Below are 23,006 nucleotides of genomic sequence, written 5' to 3' on the forward strand. Positions count from 1 at the left end.
GAGGCACAACGGCCTCTCTAAAGAGCTTGGGGAGAGAAACGAAGGGAACAAAATGCCATTAAAATAGCCGCCTACCCCCACCGGAGTCCATGAAAACTTCATTTCACATGCTAATCCCCCGCTCCGCCCCCTGGTCTTCTCACAACACCTTTTCCAAAAGCGGTTGGGAAAAGTCTCTGCAGTCAGCACACAACTCCCCGCGGCTCAGACTTCTCCTTGTGTTAGTTCGGGGCCCCAAGCGGGGCTCTCGCTCCAGCAGCGGCTTTTTTTCTGAACTCCCCCCACCCCTTTAATTTAAACAAAGACCTCAGAGTTCATCAACCTCCCACTGAAATTCACAGCTGCTGAACAAACTAATCCCCTCGCCAGGCCTTTCTTCCCTTCAATGGGTTCTTGGCTTCAAAGCCACTTCGGGAAAGGACTTTGTGGAGGCTCACACTGCCTCATCAATTGAAGTTAGTGCAAGCATTATCTGAAGAGCAAGTGGCTTTACAAACAAATACTGCCCAGCCATCCCTCCCTCCCTCCCAAGCAGACCCTCGGAGCCGCAGACATGATGGGATCCACAACAGGATTAGGGCTCCTATGCCCTGGCTTCGCACCCGGCCCCTTGGTGCAGTGGCCTTCAGCTCTGAAGTGGTGTGAGGGAAAGTCTGCAAGGAGGGACGGGCAGACACACATACACACACACACACCCCACCCCCACTCCAGAGTGATCACAAATGCAAGGACAGAGCTGCAGCCGAATTCACTTGGACCGGATGCCCCTCTCCAATCTTCACCTCTCTTGACTCCCATCTCTCCCCAACCCTGACCCCCTCCTCTGAGTAATGCAGGGCACGGGCAGGAACGCAGAGGACTCAAAAGAAAGACAAGTGTAAAATGGGGCTCAGAGGAGACCGGAAGATGCCAGCCGAGGACAGAACTGAGGATCCCAAATCAAAGCCGCTTTATTGCAAAAGTCCCTTGGTGGTCCACTGTGGGGTTCTGCCACAAAAGGAAGCCCGGAGACTGGAGGAAGCGGAGGGCAAGCCAGCCTCTTACCCTCGAGGAAGGTTCCGGAAGAGTTTTTTGTTCTATGGTTCCTTTGTCAGAATCAGGTTTGCCAAACAGATGGTCTGGGGCCTTGGGTCAGGGCCCAAACCTGGTGGGTCCAGGGACCTTCTGCTCCCATCTCATAGTCTAAGGCAATGCCCAGCAAAAGACACCCCCCTCCTTTATACCTTATGCCCTCCACTAGACCTAGCCCATCTTTCACACTGGAAGAAATCACGGCAACAGCTCGCTCTCAGCATGACTTCATGTTCCTCAACCGATGACTTATCCAAAGAAGTAAATCCTCCTGAAGCTACCGAGGGGCCTGGCCCTGGACACAGGAAGTCAGAGAGAGGGTAAGATTGGGTTCCGAACCCACAGAAAGGTTCACACAAAGGACCCCCAACATGGGTACACAGAGGCAGACTTGGAAGGAACGATCCTGTTTGCCCTCTTAGACTCCTCCTGAGGAAGTCTTGTCAGAGTGTGGTACTAGAGAAAGGGGAAGAAGGGACCCTGGGCCCTGCCTCTGGGCAAAGCCAGGCTTGGATGGACCCTAGAAGGCCTGGGCGTAAAGGGGCCCCAGGCAGGCACTCAGCTGGTTGGAAGCCAGTCCTACTGCATCCCAAACCTGGCAGCAAGGGAAGAGGGATGGAGAAAGCAAACAGCCTGTTCTCAACATCCTCTTTACTTTGGGGAGAAGTTAACTAACAGTGGAAGGGGCTTCCTGGCTTAGACCCACCGCCTCTGAGCAATGGTGAGGACAGCCTTCAGGAGGGGCATAAAGCTGGACACCTCGCTGAAGTGGCTGCAGCCACCACTTGGGCATGCGGGCAAGGCCCTGCTCAAAGCTTCCCAAGTCCACACACCGAGCCACCTCCCAGAGCCCAGCCACAACCTGAGGCGAGAGCTGTAGGGAGAGGGACACGGGTGTTATGGCATACATGCCAGCCCTTCCCCGGGCAGCATGGGAGGGTCAGGAGGGACTCAAGTTCTGGCACTCAGGCCAGGCAAGATGTCTCTGGGGGAGAACCCAGGGCAGGGAAGCATATGGGAAGAGAAGACACTGGGCACCTCTGGGCACAGGTGATGGAGGAAAGGCAGGAGGCAGAGGTACACTTACCGTCCCCCCCCCCCCCAGAGCTTCTCGTACAGACATTCTAGAAGTTGGGCTGCCTCGTCCAACTTCTGTTTAGTCTTCTTCAGAGAGGGAAATGGATTCTGACCCCAATCCCAGCCCCTAACCCTTCACAGGACAATGGAGAGTCACAGGATATCAGAGCTAGGAGGGTGAGAAGTTGCCCCCTCCCTTGCTCGGGAGGAAAGGATGGGTGCAAAGAGGATCAGTGCCTTGCTCCAGTGAGGAGAGCTCATGAATGGACAGCAGGCCTCGTGACTCCTGCCTGCCACCTCCCAGGACTCCTGCCACCTTCCTAAGAGTTAAAACTTGATCCTGCTGGGTCCTATCTCCAGGGAGCTAGACTTCAAGCTAGATTCCAACCCCCTCCCCAACCACTACTCCAGGATGGAAGTCTCAGGCACATAGGGATGGAGGGTAAGACACAGGGCAGGGCAGGAGGAAGTGAGAATCACACAAGGATCTGGCCCACAGCTCAGGGGTCCTGGAACCAGGGAGGGGGTGTTGAGAAGGGTATTCTGAGGCTTACGGAGTCCCTGACGGCCAGGGAGCAGCGTTGCAGAAGGGTGTCAAACTGGTCTTCAAAGACTGATGCTCTGGGGGCAGCGCTTTCCTGTCCATCTTCTCAGATGGCAGCTGCTGCAGAAGAAGCAGAGAGACAGGGCAGACAGGCGAGGGGTCCTCATAGCATCCCAAAGGACTTGTCTTCAGTGACTTCGAGAGCCACGCTGCTCTTCCTAGAGCAGAGTTGCGAAGAGAGGCCCCACCCCTTCTCTGCAATAAAGACACCCCGGTCCCCGACCCCCGTCTCCTTCCACTCAGACCACGTCTAACTCCAGAAACAAGGACTATCTTCCATGTTCCTGCTTTCCTGTACCCAAAGAGGTTTGGGAGGCTCCCCAGGGAGGGGGGCCCACTGTGCCTGTCACCTGCTCTCTGATGTCTCCTGGAGCCCCCGGGGGAGCATGGCCCACACCAGGGCTGTGGGCTGTGAGGAAAGGCCCCCTCCAGGTTCAAGGGTGAGGCTCATGACTGGAGCAGTCATTGGTGCAGGGGGTGTAAAGACAGGGGGCAGCTTGAGGGAAAGAAAGCAAGGACCATGAGCCTAGGCTCCAGACTCCCGAGATCTTCGTTGTGGTCAGGGACAGCAGTTTTTGAGGGAAAAGAGGGACAGAATCATGAGAGAGAAGTGGGAAGTGGTGGGGACTGGTGCACGGAGGAAAGAGAAAAAGGAGGAAGATGCTCCACCGTCAGTGAGCCCTGGGGGCATGCTGGGCCATCAACCTCAAGGTTAGTCGTTGGACCCCACTGGCTGCCTCCCAGGAGAAAGAGGAGGCTTTCTAGTCTCCCACAGTTGGTCCCAGTAACTCTGCCATCTAGGGTCACTATGCGGCAGAATGGACTCAATGGCAGTGAGTGGTGAGGGAGCCACCGAGTTGAATCTGACTCATAACAATCCTGTATCAGGGTTTCAAGACAGGAAGTATTTACAAAGCAGCCAGCCTCGTCTTTCTCCCACAGAGGGGCTCGTGGATTTGAACCACCAACTTTATGGTTGGCAGCCAAGAGGGAAAGAGGAGGAGGGGAAAGTATGAAAGGAAAGAGTGGATGCTATGGAAGGGGAAGGACTGGGCTGGATTCTGCACAGAACTAGCATGCAGGTCATTGGTGATTGCATGAGTCAGCTGGGGGGTGGGGCGGGGAAAAGGCGGTGGGGGGATGCACGGACCTCTTTCCTCAGTAGATGTTCTCTGGGGGCTATCTCATCTCTCCAGGAACGTTGGGACCCTGTGTAGTAACAAAGATAGAGGGCGTTATGGGCATGTCGGGAAGACTGGAGGCCTGGGACACAGAGATCATCGCCATGTTCCGGTTGGGAGTCCCTTATCCTTCGCTCTCCCGACCAGCCACACTTTACTTCCTCCATCCCTAGGAGACTCGGGGTGGAGGTAGGGAAGGAGAGGCAAGCTGCTGAAGGAAGACTAACCTGTGTGAGGCCTGGAGATGCCAGCTGTGGGGAGGGCACCAGGGCACGGAGCACCTGGACCTCCTGGAGGGCATGCCACAAGGCAGTTGGCAGGAGGGGCTGGAGGCTCCAAGCTCATAGGGCTGGGCCCGGGCAGTCTCCCAGGGAACAGTTGGGAGTCTCAGGCTGCATGAAGTCTGGGGGTGCCATGGGCGGAGGGGGGCCCAAAAGAAGCCACACTCCTGGGAGTCCAACAGGATTAGGAGCTTGAGTCCTTCGTCCCCCCAAGAGCTGTGGCTGAGACACGGCTGACGCGGAGCACACACAGGTCTTGTGCCACTCCACGGCAAACTGGGAGAGACCCAGAGCACATCAGGAAGGAATAAGGCAGCGGTCATCAAGTAATTTTATACTCATAATCTCTGATTCTGACATGTGGCTAGAGATCCACCATTTATTTACAGAATACTTAGAATTCTACTCTGAGTTCACCCTCAGAACCCTCCTTGAGGGTGGCAAGGCCGCGTAATCGTCCCTCTCACGTTGCAGAAGAAACAGAGAGCCAAGCGCATTGTCCACGGGACAGCGAGTGAGAGTGCTGGGCATTCACACTCCAATTTCCAGGTTCCTCTCACCGAAGCCCTGGTGGTGTCGTGGGTTATGCACTGGGCTGCTAACCGTAAGGTCAGCAGTTCAAACTCACCAGCCACCCCTAGGGAGAAGGATAAAGCTTTCTGCTCCCTCCCATGTTGATTGATGACCTCAGAAATGGACAGGCACCATTCTGATCTGTTGGATAGTCACTAGGCAGTTGTTATTGCTTACTGGAATGAACCCCTGCTTCCCAGACCCCCACGGGGCACCCCTCGGGCCACGCCAATGGCTTTCCTGAGAGCCCTGTGCCCTGTCCAGAGAGCTCTTCACTCTGTTGTGCACTCACTGGGCTGCCTGCGGCCCAGGTGCCCTGTAGTCACTTATCTTCTGGGCCTTGGAAGCTTGATAAAGGCTAAGCTGGGGCGGCAGCAAAGGCATCGCTGGCGGTGACTGAGGAGTGAAAACTCTTGGCCAATCTTCTTCCCGCCCAGTGGCTGTGGCGTTGAACCACCAACCTTTGGGTTAGCAACTGAGTGCTTAACCACTAGGACCTCCCAGAAAACACAAATCGTCAAGTATCGGAAGTGAAATAAAAGATATTCAAAACAAATCCAGAGGCCATTAAAATGCAAAGAAGGAAATACTGCAAATAACTTTACACTCATAAATTAAGTAACTTTAGCGAACTGGGTGAATCTTCAAAAACTACAAACGACTAAATCTCAGCCAAGATGAAAAAGAGAACAGAATAGTCCTGTAACTCTTATGGAAATTGAATTTGTAATTAAACCCCACCCCCATCCGCCCCCATCCCCATCTCCACAAAAATAAATAAATCTTCCTACCCGGTGACTTCCCTGGAGGATGCTTCTAAGCCAGGCGTCCTCAAACTACGGCCTGAGGGCCACATTCGGCCTGCCGAGAACATTTAAACTTTTTAAGCGGGGCCAGTTCACTGTCCCTCAGACCTGTTGGAGGGCCGGACTATAGTTTAAAAAAAACAAAAAAACTATAAACGAATTCCTATGCACACTGCACATATCTTATTTTGAAGTAAAAAACACGCAGGGCAAAAACACTTGGCAGGCCAGATAAATGTCCTCGGTGGGCCGCATGTGGCCCGTAGTTTGAGGACGCCTGCACTAGACGATGAGCTACCTACGGGCAAGGATCTGTTCTAAGAGTCTAATTGTTGTTCACTAGGATGCTTAGAAAAAAACAGCTGAATATATGCTCTGGAAGGTCACTAAAATATCCCAATGCTTAGGACCATGCCTGAGAGATGGTAGGCATTTATAATTACTTTTAAATCCCGAACAAGTAACTAAGCAGTTACCTTCGGAGGGGCCTGCAATCCCAATCTGGAAGATGATGTCTCCTTAGAGTGAGGGGTGGCCCCCACAGCAACCAGCAGGAAAGGAAAAAGGGGAGACAGTTGGACCAAGATATCAGAACCCTGAGTTGCTGCACCGGTGCCTGCAAGCGCTGCAATGAGGAAAAACTCTTCCAGAACATCCATTTAGAAGCCTGGCTCCAAATATATATATATATATATATATATATATATATATATATATATATATATATATATATATATATATATATATATATATACCCTGAGTTGCTGCACCGGTGCCTGCAAGCGCTGCAATGAGGAAAAACTCTTCCAGAACATCCATTTAGAAGCCTGGCTCCAAATATATATATATATATGAAACCTGGCTCCACAGAGCAGTCAAAGTACACGGTAGCCCTTCACAGCCCCCTAGGCCCAGCCCTGAACTTACACACCTCCCTCTTTAATGCTCTGTCTGGAGTGTGCTACATCTGCTAGTAGGCTACTTCTCTTTGAAGGTCCAGCTCAACCATCTGAACCACTGGGAAGCATTCTCTGGTTCTTAAAGGCAAAATTGGTCCCTTCCCTGCAGTCTCGCAGCACTTGGTAGACACATCTATTCGGCCACCCTGGCAGCAGGAGCCACGCACGCACGGGGACAGATTCCAAAGAGTTGCTCTCGAGCAGGCTTCCTCTTGGACTCGGCCTAGGGCCTGGGGGTGAGGGAGGGGCCCGGATAGTTGGAGTGAGAAGAAAGAGACTCTAAGCACACCATCCAGCAGACAAGGTCCAAGCCGTCGCCCACTCCTCTCCTGCATGGTGGGCAGATACTGTGGAGATTCCGGTCTTCCTCTTGGTCAAGTAGCTCATCTGTGCTCTCCTCAGCAGGTCCTCGCCCCCGCCTGGGCCAGGAGGAGCGCATCACAAAGCACTCTTCCCGCAGACACAGCTCCAAGGCCGGGGCCCAGCTCCCCAAGCAGGAGAGCCTGACCCAAGCAGGAGGGCCTGACTCAGAAGTCCATCGGTATCTGCAGGCAGAGATTGGCTGCCCCAGCAGACTTGTTCCCAGTCCCCTACAGGGCCCACATGGCACCTCCCCTATCTCTTACGTCATCGCTCAGCTCTTCTTTCCCCAGACCAACCCTCCCCCACCCCAACTCTCCAACTTTCAGCCTTCCCCAGTCAGGGGACCAGGTGCCAGGTGCTCAGGTCCAGCAGTAACTGTAAGGAGAGGCCCACGACCGGGAGGGCCTTCCTGTGGCAGTGGCATTGCTCTTGGGTATACGTGCTCAACAAGGGCAAAGTCACAGTCCTTTAAGCAAGAAGCCAAAAAAGGATAGGGACAACTATCTTGGGGAAAGTCTCCCCTAGGAAGAGCTCATCCATGAAAATCTACAAGCAAAGAGAGAGAGGGGTCTCACCAGGAAAAGGTGCTCCCAGCATTCGAGACAATGGGAAGGAGGCAAGGGATCAGAAGGGAGTATCTTCACATCAGGACCTTTGGGTCCACCTACTCCCAAGCAGAGGGCTCCTTCTCCCTAGGGCAGGGTACCTTCTGTGATGGGACTCTCCCATGGAGCCATGGTCTGCTGGAGCAGTTCATCAAAGAAGCTCAAGAAGGCTGAGGCTTCCTCTGTGGTGTGTGCAGAAGCCTGGACAGGGACGGACAGAGGGACTGGCTAGGAACGGAACCCAGCGGGCTTCACGACCATCTCCGAGGGATCGACTCCTTGGCCCTTAATGGCGGAGCTAAAGGAGGAATCAGGCCAGGGTTATTTGGAAAGGGTCCTAGTTCATGGTTAAGACAAGACTCTACTACCAGCCCAGAAGTGTGTGGACTTGGGGCCTTGCCCTCATTCTTAGAGAGAGCTGAGGAGCTTGAAGATTTCTGAAAATGCTGAACACTTGGGAAAGCAAAGTCCAGGTCTAGAAGGAAGGACACTGTCCTAAAGGGGTGTCTCCTGGCTCTGGCTGGTTGGGTTCCCACTGTCCTTGCTGCAGAAGGTCTGCGGTCTGGTACTGTCAAGGTCATTTCCTTTGGGCTGAGGGATGTCACACAGCCCCAAGTCACTCTTCAACCATGTGGTCACCGACAGGGTGAGTGCCACGCTCCCCAGCATGAAATCTGCCCATCTCCATATGCCACACCCTGGACTCTCCAAGGGCGCCCTGGTGCCGCCGCCGTGGCTGTGCATTGGGCTGCTAACTGCAAGGACAGCAGTTTGAAGTCACCTAGTGGATGCTCGCTGGAGGAAGATGGGGCTTTCTACTCTCCTCAGCAGTGAGTGTTGGAAGCTCACAAGGGGCAGTTCGACCCTGTCCCACAGCTCTTCGGCCGTGAGTTTGGACCAGTCCCTCTCCTAGACCCTTGAGCTATTTTCCTGGCGAAACCCTAAGCCCAGGAGGCCCCACACTGGCATGCGCACTGATGAACCTGGGGGGGTGGGGAGGGTTTCTCTGCAGAGAGTCTCTCACTCTGAGTCAAGTTTCCGACGTGACGTGGAGCTTACTGCCTGCCTTCTTTTGCAGCTCGTCTTTCCTGGATCATCCATCCTGGAGCCTTGTTCCGGGCTTGCCTAAGGGATCCCAGGACACAGAGGAGCCTCTGTTCGCTGGATGAGAACCTGCCTCCTGCACCAAGCGGGGCCTCGGCCTGGACCCTCAAGCAGAGTTCCTCGTGCTGCCTGCAGTGCCCCTGTTGAGGCCCCTCCCAGAGCTGGTTTACTGCGGCCTGTGGGCCAAGTGTTAGCCAACCCTCGCGGCGGCTGCAGGATCATTTGCCCCTCGGCTGGCTTCCTCAATCCGCTACCTGATCAAGGTCAAATGCCAACTCTGCTTCTTGGCAACGTTGCTGTGACAGCTACATTGCACCTGGACTGGAAGGAAGTCTAGATGAACCCCAAATAACCAAGGGGACACTTGGTTGCAATGACTCCTGGACATGGACAGACAGGACCCTGGCAGGGGCTTTGGACGCTGTGTTTATGGGGTTGTTATGAGCCATTGGCCCCAGCGGCACAGGAAGTTTCTGAGTCCAGGCAGCTTACACAGATGCTGTTCGACAAACATCAAGCTTCCTTGCACCTGAGCCATCTTCTGGGAAGCTGAAGAATTCCTGAGAATGGCTCTGTGGACTGCTGGGTGCACTGCTGCCAGGAGGCCCACAGAAGGGACCTGATGTGACCCCGATGAGCTATGGTGCCTGTCCCATATCCTTCCGAAGAAACAGGGCAAGGGGCGTCTCTGAGAAGCCTCCTTAGGTACAGTTGCCGGGGGATGGCAGCCTACTTGGTGTCTGACACTGCAGGCCAAGCCTGCCTGTCGCCCTCCCTAATCTGGGTGAGCTAGCCTGGCCCCCTGTTGACCATGCCCTGAACCCTGAATTCTGCCACCGGTCTTCCTCCAGGCCATCTTATCTAAGGCACAAGAGCATCTGCAGATTTTTGGATTCGCAGCCAGATGGAGCAACCGCTCAGAGTGGTCAGTCCCCCACCCACCCAAGCGTCCTACCTGCAGGAACTGCCAGAGCGGCTCTTCAGTGGGCAGCGCCATCTGCTGGATCTTACTCTGACAATAAGTCAGGAGATTTCCTGACCTCAGGGCTGCCTGCAGCTAGCAGACCGCATCAGGAATTCAGATTCCACGCTCACTTGACTGATGGAGACAAGGCCGGCACCAGGCTGCGGCACCTGGTGGGCAGGGGCGCTGGGAAAGACAAAGGAAACCAACTTCTCCCCAAACTGGTAAGGAAAAACCAAAAAGGGCGAAGGTCATCCCTTTGAGGCAAATGAGAATCCCAGGGAAGGTAGCCTATTGGTCAACCCCAAGATAGAAAGTCAATAGCAAGAGCCTCTTGGGGTGGGACAGGAGCAGGAGTCGAGTACAGCTGCACAGCTGGGCCTAAACCATCTCTGCGTGCTTAGCACCATCTGCTCCAAACGTCACCACACGACTCTTCTCCTCGCCTGTCCTGGGACCACCATTCTCCTAGTCACCCAGGCTTCAGCACGTTTTTATACACCACTAGGAAGGGCAAGGAGCCCTGGGTAATGGTTCTGCAGTGGGCTGCTCACAAGGTCGGCAGTTCAAAACTGCCAGTCAATCTACAGGAGAAAGAAGAGGCTTTCTACTCCCACAAAGAGTCTTGGAAACCCACGGAGGCAGGTCTAGCTGGTCCTAGAAGGCTGCTAGGAATCCGAATGGACTCAGTGGCAGTGAGCGTACAGCCAAGCAACGGCAGTCGGAGCTTTCTCTGTTCCGTGTCTCTCCTACAGGTCCCCTCCGTTCCATTCGCATCCCCTCCTCTAATCCAAACCCTCGCCCTTCCCCGACTCAGGCTTGTCCTGGTTCCGCCAGGCCCCAGGAGGGACCTGAGCTCCTCTGCCACTAGGGGCACAAGTCCTCCCAGAGCAGCACCCAGCCTGCCCTTGCCACAGCCCTCGCCCTGCTCTTGTCTCCCCACATCCCCAAATACTCCGCTTGCTCTGACTTCTGGGCCTTCGCTCACCGCCCGATCCCCCACCTGGGGCAGCCTGCCTGCCCAAGGAGACACGCTAGCAAAGCCCCCAGAACAAAAGCAGAGCTTAAGTGCCTTTGCTCCAGCAGGTCACCACCTCGCTGCTCAATAAAAGCACCTAGAAAGTTCTTCTGACAGGCATAGCCAGGGTGCCTAGGCTGGAGCCCAGACAAGGGTATCAGGCTCCCTGCGGGGAGCAAGCAGGCAGTCCTATTTTTCCGGTTCCTCAGACGGTTCCTCAGACGGCTAGCTGGCTGTGATGCGCAGCGGGGTGGACGGGCCGGGCTGCTCCCCTCCTGAGCCACTCGTTCCTTCCCTTGCCGAGCGCCGCCTTCCTAGCAAACGTTCCCCCGCGAATTCGGACTTCTCTGGACTTGGCAGCACTCAGGCGCAGTGAAGTACCGGCCATGGCCCTTCTAGCCCTCGTCTTTGTGATTCCCCCAGAGGACAGGGCTGTAAGGGAGTAGAGCGTAAAGCCTGTCTCTGGGATCTTGTGAGCTCTGTACATGGACCCTCCTCGATCCAGGAGGCAGTGACACCGCAGCTGTGACTCCAGAGGGGTGGCAGGAGCAGCAGCAACTGCCAAGTCAAGGGCGCAAGGAGGGCAAAGGCCAAGGGGCTGCATGACTGAACAATTGTACCCTGAAAATTTCTGATCCTAACTTCCCTGATTACTTCCCTCAGAGTGGGTACTGTCTGAGCTCTGGGTGACCATTGTCACACATCCCTGAAGCCAGCAGACTAGAGAGGCATGGGAGGGGTGTTCGGTATCAGAATTGGTAAATGGGGTGAGAGGGTGATGCACGTTTGACCTCTGACTCCCAGGCTTTAGCCTTGAGCTGCTGCTGATTGGATTCACGTTCCTTCTTCTCAAGTCTGAGGAAGCCAAGCTCCACCCCCACGACATTCTTTCACAAGCACAGAATGTACGCCACAGACGCACAACCACCGTAACTTGGTACGAGCCTTTAGAACTTTACGCGTGTCCACATGGATTCTCATGTGCGGTGCATGCCGGTTCACTAGCATAAGCTGAGCAGGTGTGTCTGTCTCTCTTTTTACCCGGAAGTTCTGAGTGGTTAGGTAGCTTGTCCAAGATTTCCCAGATACTAAGTAACAAGGGTGTGATAAGAGTTCGAGCCCCATAACCTTCGCTTCCAAATTCCTGACCTCACTGTTTACGTGTCACGGCCTCGAGTATTAGTCTTCCAAAACCAAAGCCGCTGCCGCCGAGTGGCCTTCTGTCTTGAGGACAGAGTAGAGCAGCCCCAGAGGCTCCCCAAGGCTGTCCAGCTTTCCAGAAGTGGACCCCACGTCTTTCTTCCGGGGAGCAGCCTGCAGGGTCAAGCTCTGACCTTCGGGTGAAGAGGTGAGTGTTTTGCCCACGGTGGCCCCGGGGTCCTGTGTCAGCCTCACCCAACTCTAACGACTGCCCAGTCAATTCTAACTCACAGGGACCCTTTAGGGTACAGAACTGCCCCTTGGGGGTTCTGAACCTTTGCATCGTTACACGAGCAGACCGCTCTTATTTTTCTTCCATGGAGCGGCGGGTGGGTTTGAACCTTGACTTTTTGGTTAGCCACTCAGTGCACAGCCCACGACGCCACCAGGGCTCCTTGTGCTCGCCTTGCTTTCTTAATGTCTCATGAAGCCGTGAAAACAAAACTCTACTTTCACACATTTGTTTTCCAGTCAAACCCAATACTGAACGCATCTTGTTCGGCAACTCAGAGCCCTGCTCCATCCAGGGGTTCCTCGGAACAGCAGCAGGGCTCCCTGGGGGACTGCCTGGCCCGCAGAAACTGGAGCCCTCAGAGACCCTGTGTGCTGCGCGCCGAATCCAGAGGCTGCCAGTCTACCCAGAGGTGTCTGGGAAGAAACATGTGATTTCTAAAACAAACTCACTGCCATCAAGCTCGTCGCGATCCTGCGGGGCCGAGGGGAACTGCTCCTGCGGGTTCGGTGAAGATTGTCCATCTTTATGGGGGTGGAAAACCTCATCTTTCTCCCACCGAGGGGCTGGTGGCTTCGAACGGCTGACCTTCCAGTTAGCAGCCCAGCACGTGCCACCGACGATCCTGTGGCACACACAAGGGGGAGTCACCAGGAGGGGGAGTCAACTTTGTAGCCACTCAACCTAACAACCTCCCAGATGGGATGAGCCAGAATCTGAATTGCAATAAAGCGTAGACTGGAGTTTGAGAAGCGAGGCTCGGGGGAGAGGAAAATGAGCGAGCACGCATGTGCTTTAGTACCGGGTCTCAGAGTGAGCGAGGAGTGGATGTGCGCGTGTGTCTTTCATCCAGGTGGTACGTACCACTGTAGGACTGTGAAACTGGGGGTCCCAGAAATGAGGTTCATCTGCCTAGGACCAAAGAAGGGTCCTGTGGAGGGGGTGGGTGGAAGGGGGCCTTGAACGGCTGCAGCAGGCTTCAATGGGCACCGGAGAGGACGCGGAGGGAAGGGCCCAGGCAGAGGCAGGAGGGCGAGGGATGACTCATGAAGACAGGGGAGTCATGTGGAGCACTACGAGCGCATGGGAAAGAAGTGGTGACCTGTGTTGGACAGGGTTCTCTAGAGAGACAAACCAGATTGCTAGTAATTATACACAAATATATTTATAAAGATAGATATATAATACAAGAAATGAACCGTTAAATTATATACAGATAGATAATACAAGAAATTAACAGTTAAATTATAAAGCAGTGTGACACTAGCAGTCCTTTAAGGCTTGAGAGCCGCCAGTGTCAGTCCCCTACTGTAGAGAGAGCTGGGCTATATATCCCCAGGCAGCAAACAGCAAGGCAAGTCACCAACTGTCACCAACTGTCAGTCCCCAGCTCCAGAGATGAACATTCCAATCACGTGGGCTTGAAGGGACCTCACCTTACAGCGACACAGTCCACAGGCTAGGCATCCCACAGGTAGTGTACCCCTTTAAACTGAGGCACAGAACAAGCAAGGCGAGGCTCACCGAGCCATTTATTCCTCCGCCCTTCAATTAATCCTACTCGTATTTATCGGCCAGGCTGGCACAATAAACTATAGCATGACCCAAAAGAGACAACGAAGTGGGACACTGAGCGAGCGAGCTCAGGTCTAAGGCCGTGGGGACCCGAGAGTGTGACTGGGGGAGGGACCGTGAGGGAGTCTGCATTTCTTCTTTCCTGCTCTGCTCCCTCACTCCCAGGCAGGTAAAGGTTTCAGGAAGGTGAGGAGAATCCCGGGCTGTTCTCCAGGACCACGAGGGCTACTGATACAGCAAGCAGAGTGCAGGACGGATGGAGGAGGAGAGAGGAGGCAAGAGTAAGTACTTCTCAATTGAGACAGGAGGACTCCCTGGAGAACTTTGCTGCATGCTGAGCACATGTGGGCTTCACAAGTGCTCATCCACCACCCCGAACACACACACACACACACACACACACACACACACACACACCCCACTTAGAGTGAATGAAACTCCTGCTGGCCTTCCAATCCATTTGGGGGGCTTTCTTCAGGGAAGGCATCACTGTCCATTGGGCCACCTGCTCTGGCCCCTGCAGCGGTGGGAGAGGCTGACTTTTGCTGAAGGAAGCGGAGATCTGAGGGCAAAAGGACACCTCTGTCACCAGCTGGAGCCAAGAATCGGCTGCAAACTCTGCCTGTGAATTCCTTTTCAGGGGAACCCTTGAGATACCGTGGCCTGGGAGAGCCAGACTCCCATATTCGGGCAGATAGGGCTGGGCCTGGGAATGAGAACGGCACTCCTATGCTGCGGGGAAGCTCCGCAGAGCCTCCTGCGACCAAGGTCAACAGCAGAGTGTGATACTGAAAAGGCCCAGGGGAGAGAGGGAGGCAAAACAATCCATCCTCCCGAAATCAGGGTCCAGCATGGAGGTCTGGGGCCCTTGAAAGCCTACACTACGGGGAACATCCAAGAACCCAAGTCAAGGTGGAGGCCTCCTCTGTAGTGGCATGGACCGACACACTCCAGGACAGCAGGCCCTGGAGCAAAGTGCAGGCCTCCTAAGCTCAGTCTGGTCTCCCAGTCCCCAACAACCTTCCTCTCTTCCCAGGTCGCATGTCCCTCTTTCTCCTGACAACAGAGTCCCTTCCAGCATTCCCATCAAGCCCTTCAAACCTTGTCAGTGAGTCTCATCTGCTGGACTTCCCAGCTTCTACCCATCACAGAGTACAAACTGATCCAGCCATCAAAGGAGGCGGCTGAGGACACCGGAGGGACCCGAGGGCACCCCTGCACATCAAAGCACCAACTGCTCTGGCTTGGTAGCTTAAATACAACCCAATATGGAGGAATGGAACCACGCAGTCCCAGAAATCCCAAAGACCCAGCTGCAGCAAAGAAACCAGATGTCTCCCTTCACCCACTTGTCTGCTGTCAATCTCCCACGGAGGAGCTTATATGTAGATCCTTGTAATTGGTTCCCCCTTTCTACCCCATCAGGGTGCAGGGCAGCAACAATGAAACATATAACTTTCCTCTAGTTCCTAAATGTTTCCTCCCCCGCCCCACTATCATGATCCCAATTCTACCTTACAAATCTGGATAGACCAGAGGATGTACACTGGTGCAGATAGGAAGTGGAAACACAGGGAATCCAGGGCGGATGATCCCTTCAGGACCAGTGGCAAGAGTGGCAATACCGGGAGGATGAAGGGAAGTTTCTCTTCATAAGGGGGAGATTCGGAGGAAGACACCTCATCACTCAAGGAAATGAGCATTATCCTTGTGCTAAGAAATTTGATAAGGAATATGAGGAGGCTGTGATGAGGAATGTGATGATGTGCAAGGTGATAAAGAAGTTGGAATTGTTCTGGGTGAAATTGTTCTCAGTTTTCAATAAGAACAGAAGAAAACAGGGTGACCCCAAGCTTGTGTCAAGGTCAGCTTAACTGCGAAAATAAAATGCTCCGCTTCTGTGCCCTACAGCTTTTCAGAAAAAACCACATGCTGGTACAAGCGAAAAGATAGTGCAAAGTACCGCATTCTTTCTGTGTGATCCAAGATAAAAAAAGCTTGTCCCCAGCCTCAGCTTGGAGTCCACACCTGGCACTCAACAGAGTCTCCTGTGGTCTCTCAGCACTGAGTCTGGGGAGGGCCTTGAAAAGGGGTGGGGCTGTGGCTCTCCAGCTCTGTCAGGGGTGAGGCGGCAAAATCCCACAGTGGATCACTGGAAGACGATCATCCTCTAGCACAGCACCAGCTGGGTGGCTGTCTGGGTGCCAGGCCAGGCCTGAGCAGTGCATCTGGGAACAAAACAGACCCCAACAGGTGATGTCACCGACTTCCTTGGTGCTGCACCTCTCCTGCCCTGGGAGATGGGACCTTCTGTGTGACTGAGCACAGCACAGCCCTCAGGGCACAGCGACAATGGCTCTGTTAACAATGGGATGGCTGGAGCCTTACATCACCTTTGTTCACTTCCACTCTCCACAGGACACCTGGGGCAGGGAAAAGTCGCTCCCTCGGCGAGGCCTGGGCAGCCTGTGTTCTGGCCTCTGCTACACACCCTGTTGTTGTGATCACTGACTGTGATGATCAGTTCCTTCTTCCTGAGGTCCCACACAACTGCCTTGCCACTGGGATGAGCAGAAGACAGAATGTGCTGGACTCGCCGGTTCCAAGAGAGTGCCCAGATGTCTTCTGGGGGCTGCGGAGGCAGCATGGGAGCCTGGGAGAACAACTTGTCACCCTCTGGGCCGTGGGGCATCCCTGTCCCACTGCTCCCAACCAAGCACAGAAAACCCAAGGGCAGAGGTGGGCTACCCAAATGAGCAGAGTCTCAGGGAGTGCGGGCACCAGGCTTCAGGGAGGATCCGGTAGACTACTGAGGTCGAGGCTGAGGGAGTCAAAGCATTTGGGGTTTTACCCTGACCCTACCCCAGCTGCTGCTGAGAGGATACAGTTAAGATGAGAAAACAGCCCTCCTGTTTTCTCTGACCAAGAGGGGGTTGAAAATAAGAAAGATGGGCATATGTGTGGTAGGGGCAGAGACACCCAAGAAGCTCCTGAGAGAGTGAGGTGGAAAGAGGAACCTGCTACATTCAGGGCACACGGGCTATCAAACGCAGAGTCAGCTTCCCTCCCGACTCTGTCGCTAGAAGACTGGGAATGTCAGAGAGCATAGAGATGGACCCAGGCGGGCTGACAGGCACACGCAGAGACAGAACGCACACCTGACCCCCAATCCGCTGGCTAGCTCCTACAGAAAAGGAACTATCTGGGTGTCCCACTCTTGTTCCGCCTCTGCTGAGTCTAGGGCCCTCCCCAACCCTACTCTGACACAGCGCATGCCCACTCTTCCCTAACATCTTGGACTTTTTCCATTTTCCTCCCAGAAGCCCCAGGAGAGTTACTGAGGGCACACCAAGCCCCCTTCCCACCCTCTTCCCCAAGCCTGCCACTGCTCTGGCCAGTGGAGCTCTATTGCCCTCCAGTGGTGCCGCCTGGTACTGCCTGCGCTCGGCCTGGGCCCCCGAACCAGAGACTAATCCAGGAAATGAGCTTGCACGCTGTCCGCAGCAGCTCAGGGAGGCTCACCTGTGACTTGGATCCTGCGGTCATTGGCACACTCGGGTTATTCAAATCTCAAATGAAGATTTCAGAATCACTGGCCCCTGAGGCCAGGAAGGTGACCTGTATGAAGAACAGGCGTATGGAGACAACCCCGCCAAGAAGAGACAAAAGCAGGGAAGAAAGAAAGAGGCCCACTTTGGAGGCGTTCCAAGCGGGCCTTGTGACCTCCCAGGGCAGGTGCACAGTGGCAGAGCAGCGAATGCTTCCATCCACACCTGTCACTCGCGGTGTGGCCAAGCCCGACCCACAGGAATGCAATACCTGGAAACGGTTAAAGTCGAGGGCTGGGACAGCGCCACTGTGTCCTGCCTCTGCACAATCGCAGGCTCCTTCCCCGAGAGCGCGTGGGCCACACGGTACATAGTGAGCAGCCGTCCTCCCCGCCGCCTTCCTTCCCTAGGTCCCGCCGCCAGGACCTTCCCCAGGTCTACTGCCAGAGGTCCCCCAGAGGAGCTTGCGGAGCAGACAAAGAGAAGGAACTGGCACCGTGCCTCCTCAGGTTCCCCCTCCCCCATCAGTAAGCAGTGGGAGTGGGGCATCTCGGCCAGTTTATTCAGGCATCCCCACCCCTAGCAAGGGGCTACCTGTCTCCCTGGTGTCCCGCCCTTTCTCTGGAATACTCTTCCAGTTCTACAGCACAGGCAGCCTCAAGGCCCGTGCCTCAGTTGTATGGGTGTGGCAGGGCAGGGCAGGGCAGGGCAGGGAGAGGGGCTGCTTTGGGAGTTAGCATTGTTGGGTTTACAGGGGCCAGGCTCTGTGGTCAAGACTTCAAGAATATTACTCCACTTACTAATCCTCCCAACTCAAATGCAAGGCAGGTTAGGATAGGTTTGTGTCAACTTGGCCGGACTAGGATTCCCTGTGGTTTGGCCATCGCCTAGTCATCTCCCCTTGGGGGGACCTCCCGATGTCACCGCTCCTGAGGGCTCTGCTGGGAGCAGTCAACAGCTGTAAGAAGATTAGTGCAGATGGGGCCAACCCTCTGGCTCAGGTCGCAGTCCTGATGCAGCTGAAAGCATTCAGAGGGGCTGTCCAAACAGGCACCGCCAGTCTCTGACACGAAAGAAAATCCCTAACTTGGGCCCCTGCAGACAAGTTGGGGTGGTCTGCGTAGGGCCGAGCCCTGAAGCCTCACAGGTGGTAGCTAAGCCGTCCCAATGCTAAGCACAGCTGCTAGCCCAGGGCATTGCCCCAGCAACCCAGAGAGGCCTGACTCACATCACCTGAGGGCACGGAGCCCTACTGAAGGCTGCATCACAGTGTGCCCATGCCTGGGATCAGTGGGCAAAGTTACCGAGCAGACTGGGTGACAGGACCGGGCCCCGGCTGCCCAGTGGTTAGACCAGAGCCAGCCCGTTAGAAGTGAAGAGCTGAGCACTCCTTCCAACCAGGTCAGTAGAGTGGACACAAGGACGGCTGGAGCTGCTGCCAGATCGGCCATGTTGTCAGAAGCATGTGCTCCGCCCTGGCTCCAGAGGCTGCCACGCCACCCAGGGACTAGAGCGTGCATGGGCAGAGGGCAGGTCAACAGTCACGGGAGAAGCCCACATTGCTCACGCAGGATACAGAGAGAGGGAGGTCGTCGATGAGAAAGTCACACAGAATGGCAGTAGGGGCACGGTGGCACACTGTGGGCAGAGTATATGGCATCCAGCCTGGGGGCCTGACCATCAAGGCCAGCTAACATCACAGGGCTTGCCAAGGAGAAGCAGTTCCCACTAACTCACTTTAGGGGTGAGGTGTGGGATCGGCACGGCCCACGAATGATGCCGTCAATCTCCAAATGGCCCCTGGCGGAGAAGAGGTTCCCCACCCCTGCTCTGCAGCAGCAAGTCTTGGGAGTGAGAAAATGTTTCTGCTTGGTGGCATCCCTTCCACAGACACCCGGAGGACGGTGGAAACGCTCCCTCGGGAGCTAGAGGTGAGATAAAGACACAGGAAGGCAGATCACTGACAGGCCTGTCCCTAGGATGGGTCAGACAGGTGTTATGGAAAGCCACGCAAGAGATCCAGAATCCCAATGGAGACAGGAGGTAGAGGGCACCAAATTGCAGGTTGACCTCTGACCCTTGGGTTCTAAGAAGCCCAGAAGCTCTGGCCCAAAAGACCAATGACATTAGCAAGGCAGCATTTCCTGACGACCTTTCCTCCAGTGATGCTCATCTGACAAACCAAACATCACTTGCTTCACGAATCCCTATGGAGTCTGACTGCGCCCAGTGTCCCTTAAATGTGCACCTCCTTCGGTTATGTTCTATGCCCAGTTGGGCTCACAATTTTGCGCATCGAGTCGGCTATTTCGTGACTGATGCTATTTCCCTGAAGCATCGTGGAGCGAGGGCAAAGGGAACTTTAGGGTCCAAATTTGGTTAAGGCATGAGTCTGCTGAAAAGGCAGGAAGAGGAAGGGAGACGGCTTTGAAAAGCATAGGTGAAGTTAGTAATGCAAAGGCAAAGGGAAGAGGGAAAGGATACAAGAAGGACGGAGGAACAGCTGAAAAGAGAAAGAGGAGGCTGAACAGAAGGGCGCCGAAGGGCCTTTCGAGTCACCTTGCACAACCCCGTCTTTGTGCAGAAAAGAGAAAGCCCCAGACCACTGACAAATGCAAGTTAGCTCAGCCACACATCTTAGGCGTGTTCTGGACCCGCACCTGTGCTTTCTAGTGTGCCATGGCGAAGACCAAACAGATAAAGGAGAGAGAGGGGAGTAGCTTTGAAGACCCGGTTAGTTTCCATCAATTGGTTGTGTTACTAACTTTCAAGTCAACTATTTAACCCAAGTGGGAATAGACAGTGAGAAAAATAGGAAGAGAGAAAAGTGAGTTCATTCGACCCTGGCTGTGTCTAGATGACTTCTTCCAAAAGCCCCCGCGGAAGCACTGGCAAAGGGGATTCCTTAGCTCTTTGGAAATTAACACAAATTGGTTGGAGAAAGAAAAGTAGAGAAGAAACAGTGAGCTCTGTGTGTTTTATTTTGTCTCCAGCCCCAGGTACCTGCAGTTTAGAACCAGAGTGCGAGGGGAAGAGTTGATGACTTCCACATTCAGTACCAACATTTCAAAAGGTCCCTTTGACTTTGTTGACTCCAAAGCAGACAGTCTCCCTTCAAAGGCTCTGAAGACATTAAGACTGACTTGACCGTAGCTAACTGAAGTGTTGACTATGAACACCTGCTCTTTGGTTTAGGAAGCCAGAAGTGTTTACTCTCACTTACCCATTCAGCAAATATCTGCTTAGCACTCACCATAAACCAGGCACTCAAATAGGTATTGGCGATACAGCATTGAAGGGGCACAAAGAAGCAAAATGCTGTCCATGCGGATCGCAGAATTCCGTTCCAAGAAATAGGCTGTCCGTTTCTTAAGAAGCCTTAGTGCCGTGTTGTTCACTACTGTGCTGGAGCTGGGGCTTAGCTGGTTGTGGATGAGAGCCTGGGCCCACTGTCCCCTTTCCAAGGAGGAGAATCATTGCTGAATCGGCCCGTCCCTTTCAGAGACCCATTCGCAATGCACACTTGGGGGCTGGGAAGATTTGTCATTGTTGTGGTTGGTAAATCCTTGAGGGTCTGCTCTTTAGAGAGCACGAGTCTTGGAAACACAAAGAGATATAACAAGCTGAAAAATATGAGATACTTTCATAAATTGATAAATGCTGGCCAGAAAGGGGAGGGTGATGGGTCTTAAGGTTATTTCAAGTGAAGGGCTCAAGAAAGGGAGAAGAATCATCCTTGGGTTAAATTGTGAAAAAGGGGCACTTCAGTCTAAAGAATCTCAGATAGACCAAGAAGTGCACCGGGGGCTCATCAATCATCAAGATAGGGAGCTGCGATCTAGACTGGCGATTTCTGGAGTGTGTGGAGAAGCCCATTCACCACTCCGTGAGAGAGGGAGAGCTACCTCATTCTATTTTTCTAAAAAAGATAGAAATTGTACTTTATGACTAAGATGATGTGGTAACACGTGTACATTCTTTACATAGAATAGGTAACCTAAGTAAAGTGAATTTCACCTTTTCCCCAATGACTAAGGTGACCAGATGTCCCGCTTTTGGCGGGACAGTCCCGATTTTTAACAATTTTTCACGTGTCCCGCGGCACGTTTTAAAAGTCCCGATTTTTGGAAAGAATGCACGACAAGCCAGGGTATATGGTTTGGGGCTGCCGTGTGGCTATTTCACCAGGATATTAGTTTTATCAGTGGTGTCCCGCTTTACCAATGTTAAAATCTGGTCACCTTACCAATGACACAAAAATGTGGAGACAACTGGAAATTTATGAGTATTCGATCGGTGTGTGGCATCAGTGAGGGGGGATCATTGGCGAAAAGGGGAGTATTGTGCCAGGTTGTGATCCTCACCAGAGCCAGGGGAGAACAGTGCCAACACCTCTGGGTTCAAGGTGGTCAGGTCCACATGGTTCTGGACTTGCGTGATATCTATCCTGTGCTTTCTGCTAGACACCGCAGTCGCTGGTGGTCAGAACGGCGAAGGTGGCTGTGTTTTAAATTATTTTTCAAGTTAAACCCAGAGTTCACGACTCTACAACTTAGCCAGTTCCCTTCTCCTCTCCTCCCTCCGAGCCCTGAGTGGACACAGTCACTCCAAGAGCCACACCTCCGTGTGGTTCAGACACAGTGCCTACTGGAGGCAGAAAGGACTCCCCTGCATTTCAGGTCCAGAGAGGGGCCCCTGAAATCGACCTCAAAGATTTCCAATGTGCTGGCTGTGATACAGGAGGCATCTGGCTGCTGCGCAGAATTTCCCGGGCATGAGAGAAGTCCAGAAGAGGCAGCATATGACCAACAGTCGGCTGGTGAATTTGGAGCGGAACCGTGGTTCTGGACCTTCCTCATGCCGCGACCCTTGAATCCAGTTCCTCATGTGTCAGTGACCCCTCAACCATAACATTATTTTCGTTGCTCCTCCATCACTGTCATTTTGCTACTGTGATGAATCGGGCAACCCCCATGGTGAAAGGGTCCTTCGATCTCTAAAGGGGTCGTGACCCACAGGTTGAGAACCTCTGGGTTAGGAGCTAGAGAGGAGGGCAAATGAGAAAAGGCCTAGCATATACCCTTTCTCAAATGGTAACTCCAGAGAAACCAAGAAAGCACGAGGCGACTGGCCTTGATCCATATTCCAAGGCCACCCCCGGGTGCCCAAAATACCTAACGCAACCCTGCTTATGCCACCAGCCATCTCCCACACTCCTCTGAGCCTACAGCTTTCTCCAATGCTCCCCAGACACTTCTAGCTATGACGTTTCACCTCACCTAGGTACTTCCAGAGGATCCTGCTCCCCGTTCTCACCGTCCCTGTGGCCAGATACACAGGGTACTGGTTAGCCGGACTCCACACTTGGATGGCAGGCCGCACAACTCCCTGCAGCTTCATGATCTTTCCCGAGTGCTATGCGGCAGACACCTGACATGGCCCTCAACCCACTGAAAAGAGGAGCCGCGAGCTCAGCGGCTGGAAGTGAGGAGCATCAGGGGACACCGGGTCACGATTGTCCTTCTCCCTCTCCACCACGGGATGGGGCGCTCCAGATGGACACTGGGTGGCAGCACTGTGAGGACAGCCCATCTAGCCAGCTACTAAAATAGACTGCTTTACACTCAAAGGCTACTCAACCCCACTGGTTGCCAAAGGTCCGTGGTGATCACTATGAATCCAATCAAGTATCAGCAATCACACCCATTCCCATGGCTTTAAGTATCTATCACCCACATACTGGTGACTCAAATGCCCATATCGCCAACACAAATCCTTCTGAGCTCCAAGCTCTTGGATACAATCATGAACCAAGCATTCCCCATGGCACATAGCAATGATGCCT

The 23,006-nt window shown here is 53.9% G+C and overlaps 1 protein-coding gene across 1 annotated transcript; it reads right to left on the reverse strand.

Annotated features, from left to right (window-relative positions):
• Positions 1 to 490: 490 nt before the first annotated feature.
• SEC31B (SEC31 homolog B, COPII component) lies at positions 491 to 22,561 on the reverse strand. Its single transcript, XM_075533457.1, is given in 33 exon segments — positions 491 to 1,867; positions 1,869 to 1,945; positions 2,155 to 2,235; positions 2,703 to 2,749; positions 2,752 to 2,826; positions 3,111 to 3,152; positions 3,155 to 3,278; positions 4,092 to 4,110; positions 4,157 to 4,313; positions 4,316 to 4,490; positions 5,085 to 5,248; positions 5,642 to 5,648; positions 6,070 to 6,234; positions 6,865 to 6,971; positions 6,974 to 6,994; positions 6,997 to 7,045; positions 7,048 to 7,097; positions 7,622 to 7,721; positions 8,025 to 8,194; positions 9,567 to 9,683; positions 9,686 to 9,800; positions 14,031 to 14,084; positions 14,086 to 14,175; positions 14,715 to 14,926; positions 15,695 to 15,760; positions 15,763 to 15,841; positions 16,105 to 16,245; positions 16,631 to 16,633; positions 17,136 to 17,231; positions 17,433 to 17,476; positions 17,479 to 17,601; positions 21,810 to 21,925; positions 22,479 to 22,561. Coding segments are annotated over 33 exon segments (3,069 nt in total). The 3' UTR covers positions 491 to 1,767.
• Between the last annotated feature and the right edge of the window lie 445 nt (positions 22,562 to 23,006).

This window comes from Tenrec ecaudatus, chromosome 16 (genome assembly GCF_050624435.1).
Source record: "Tenrec ecaudatus isolate mTenEca1 chromosome 16, mTenEca1.hap1, whole genome shotgun sequence".
In the NCBI taxonomy this organism is placed as follows: Eukaryota; Metazoa; Chordata; class Mammalia; order Afrosoricida; family Tenrecidae; genus Tenrec; species Tenrec ecaudatus.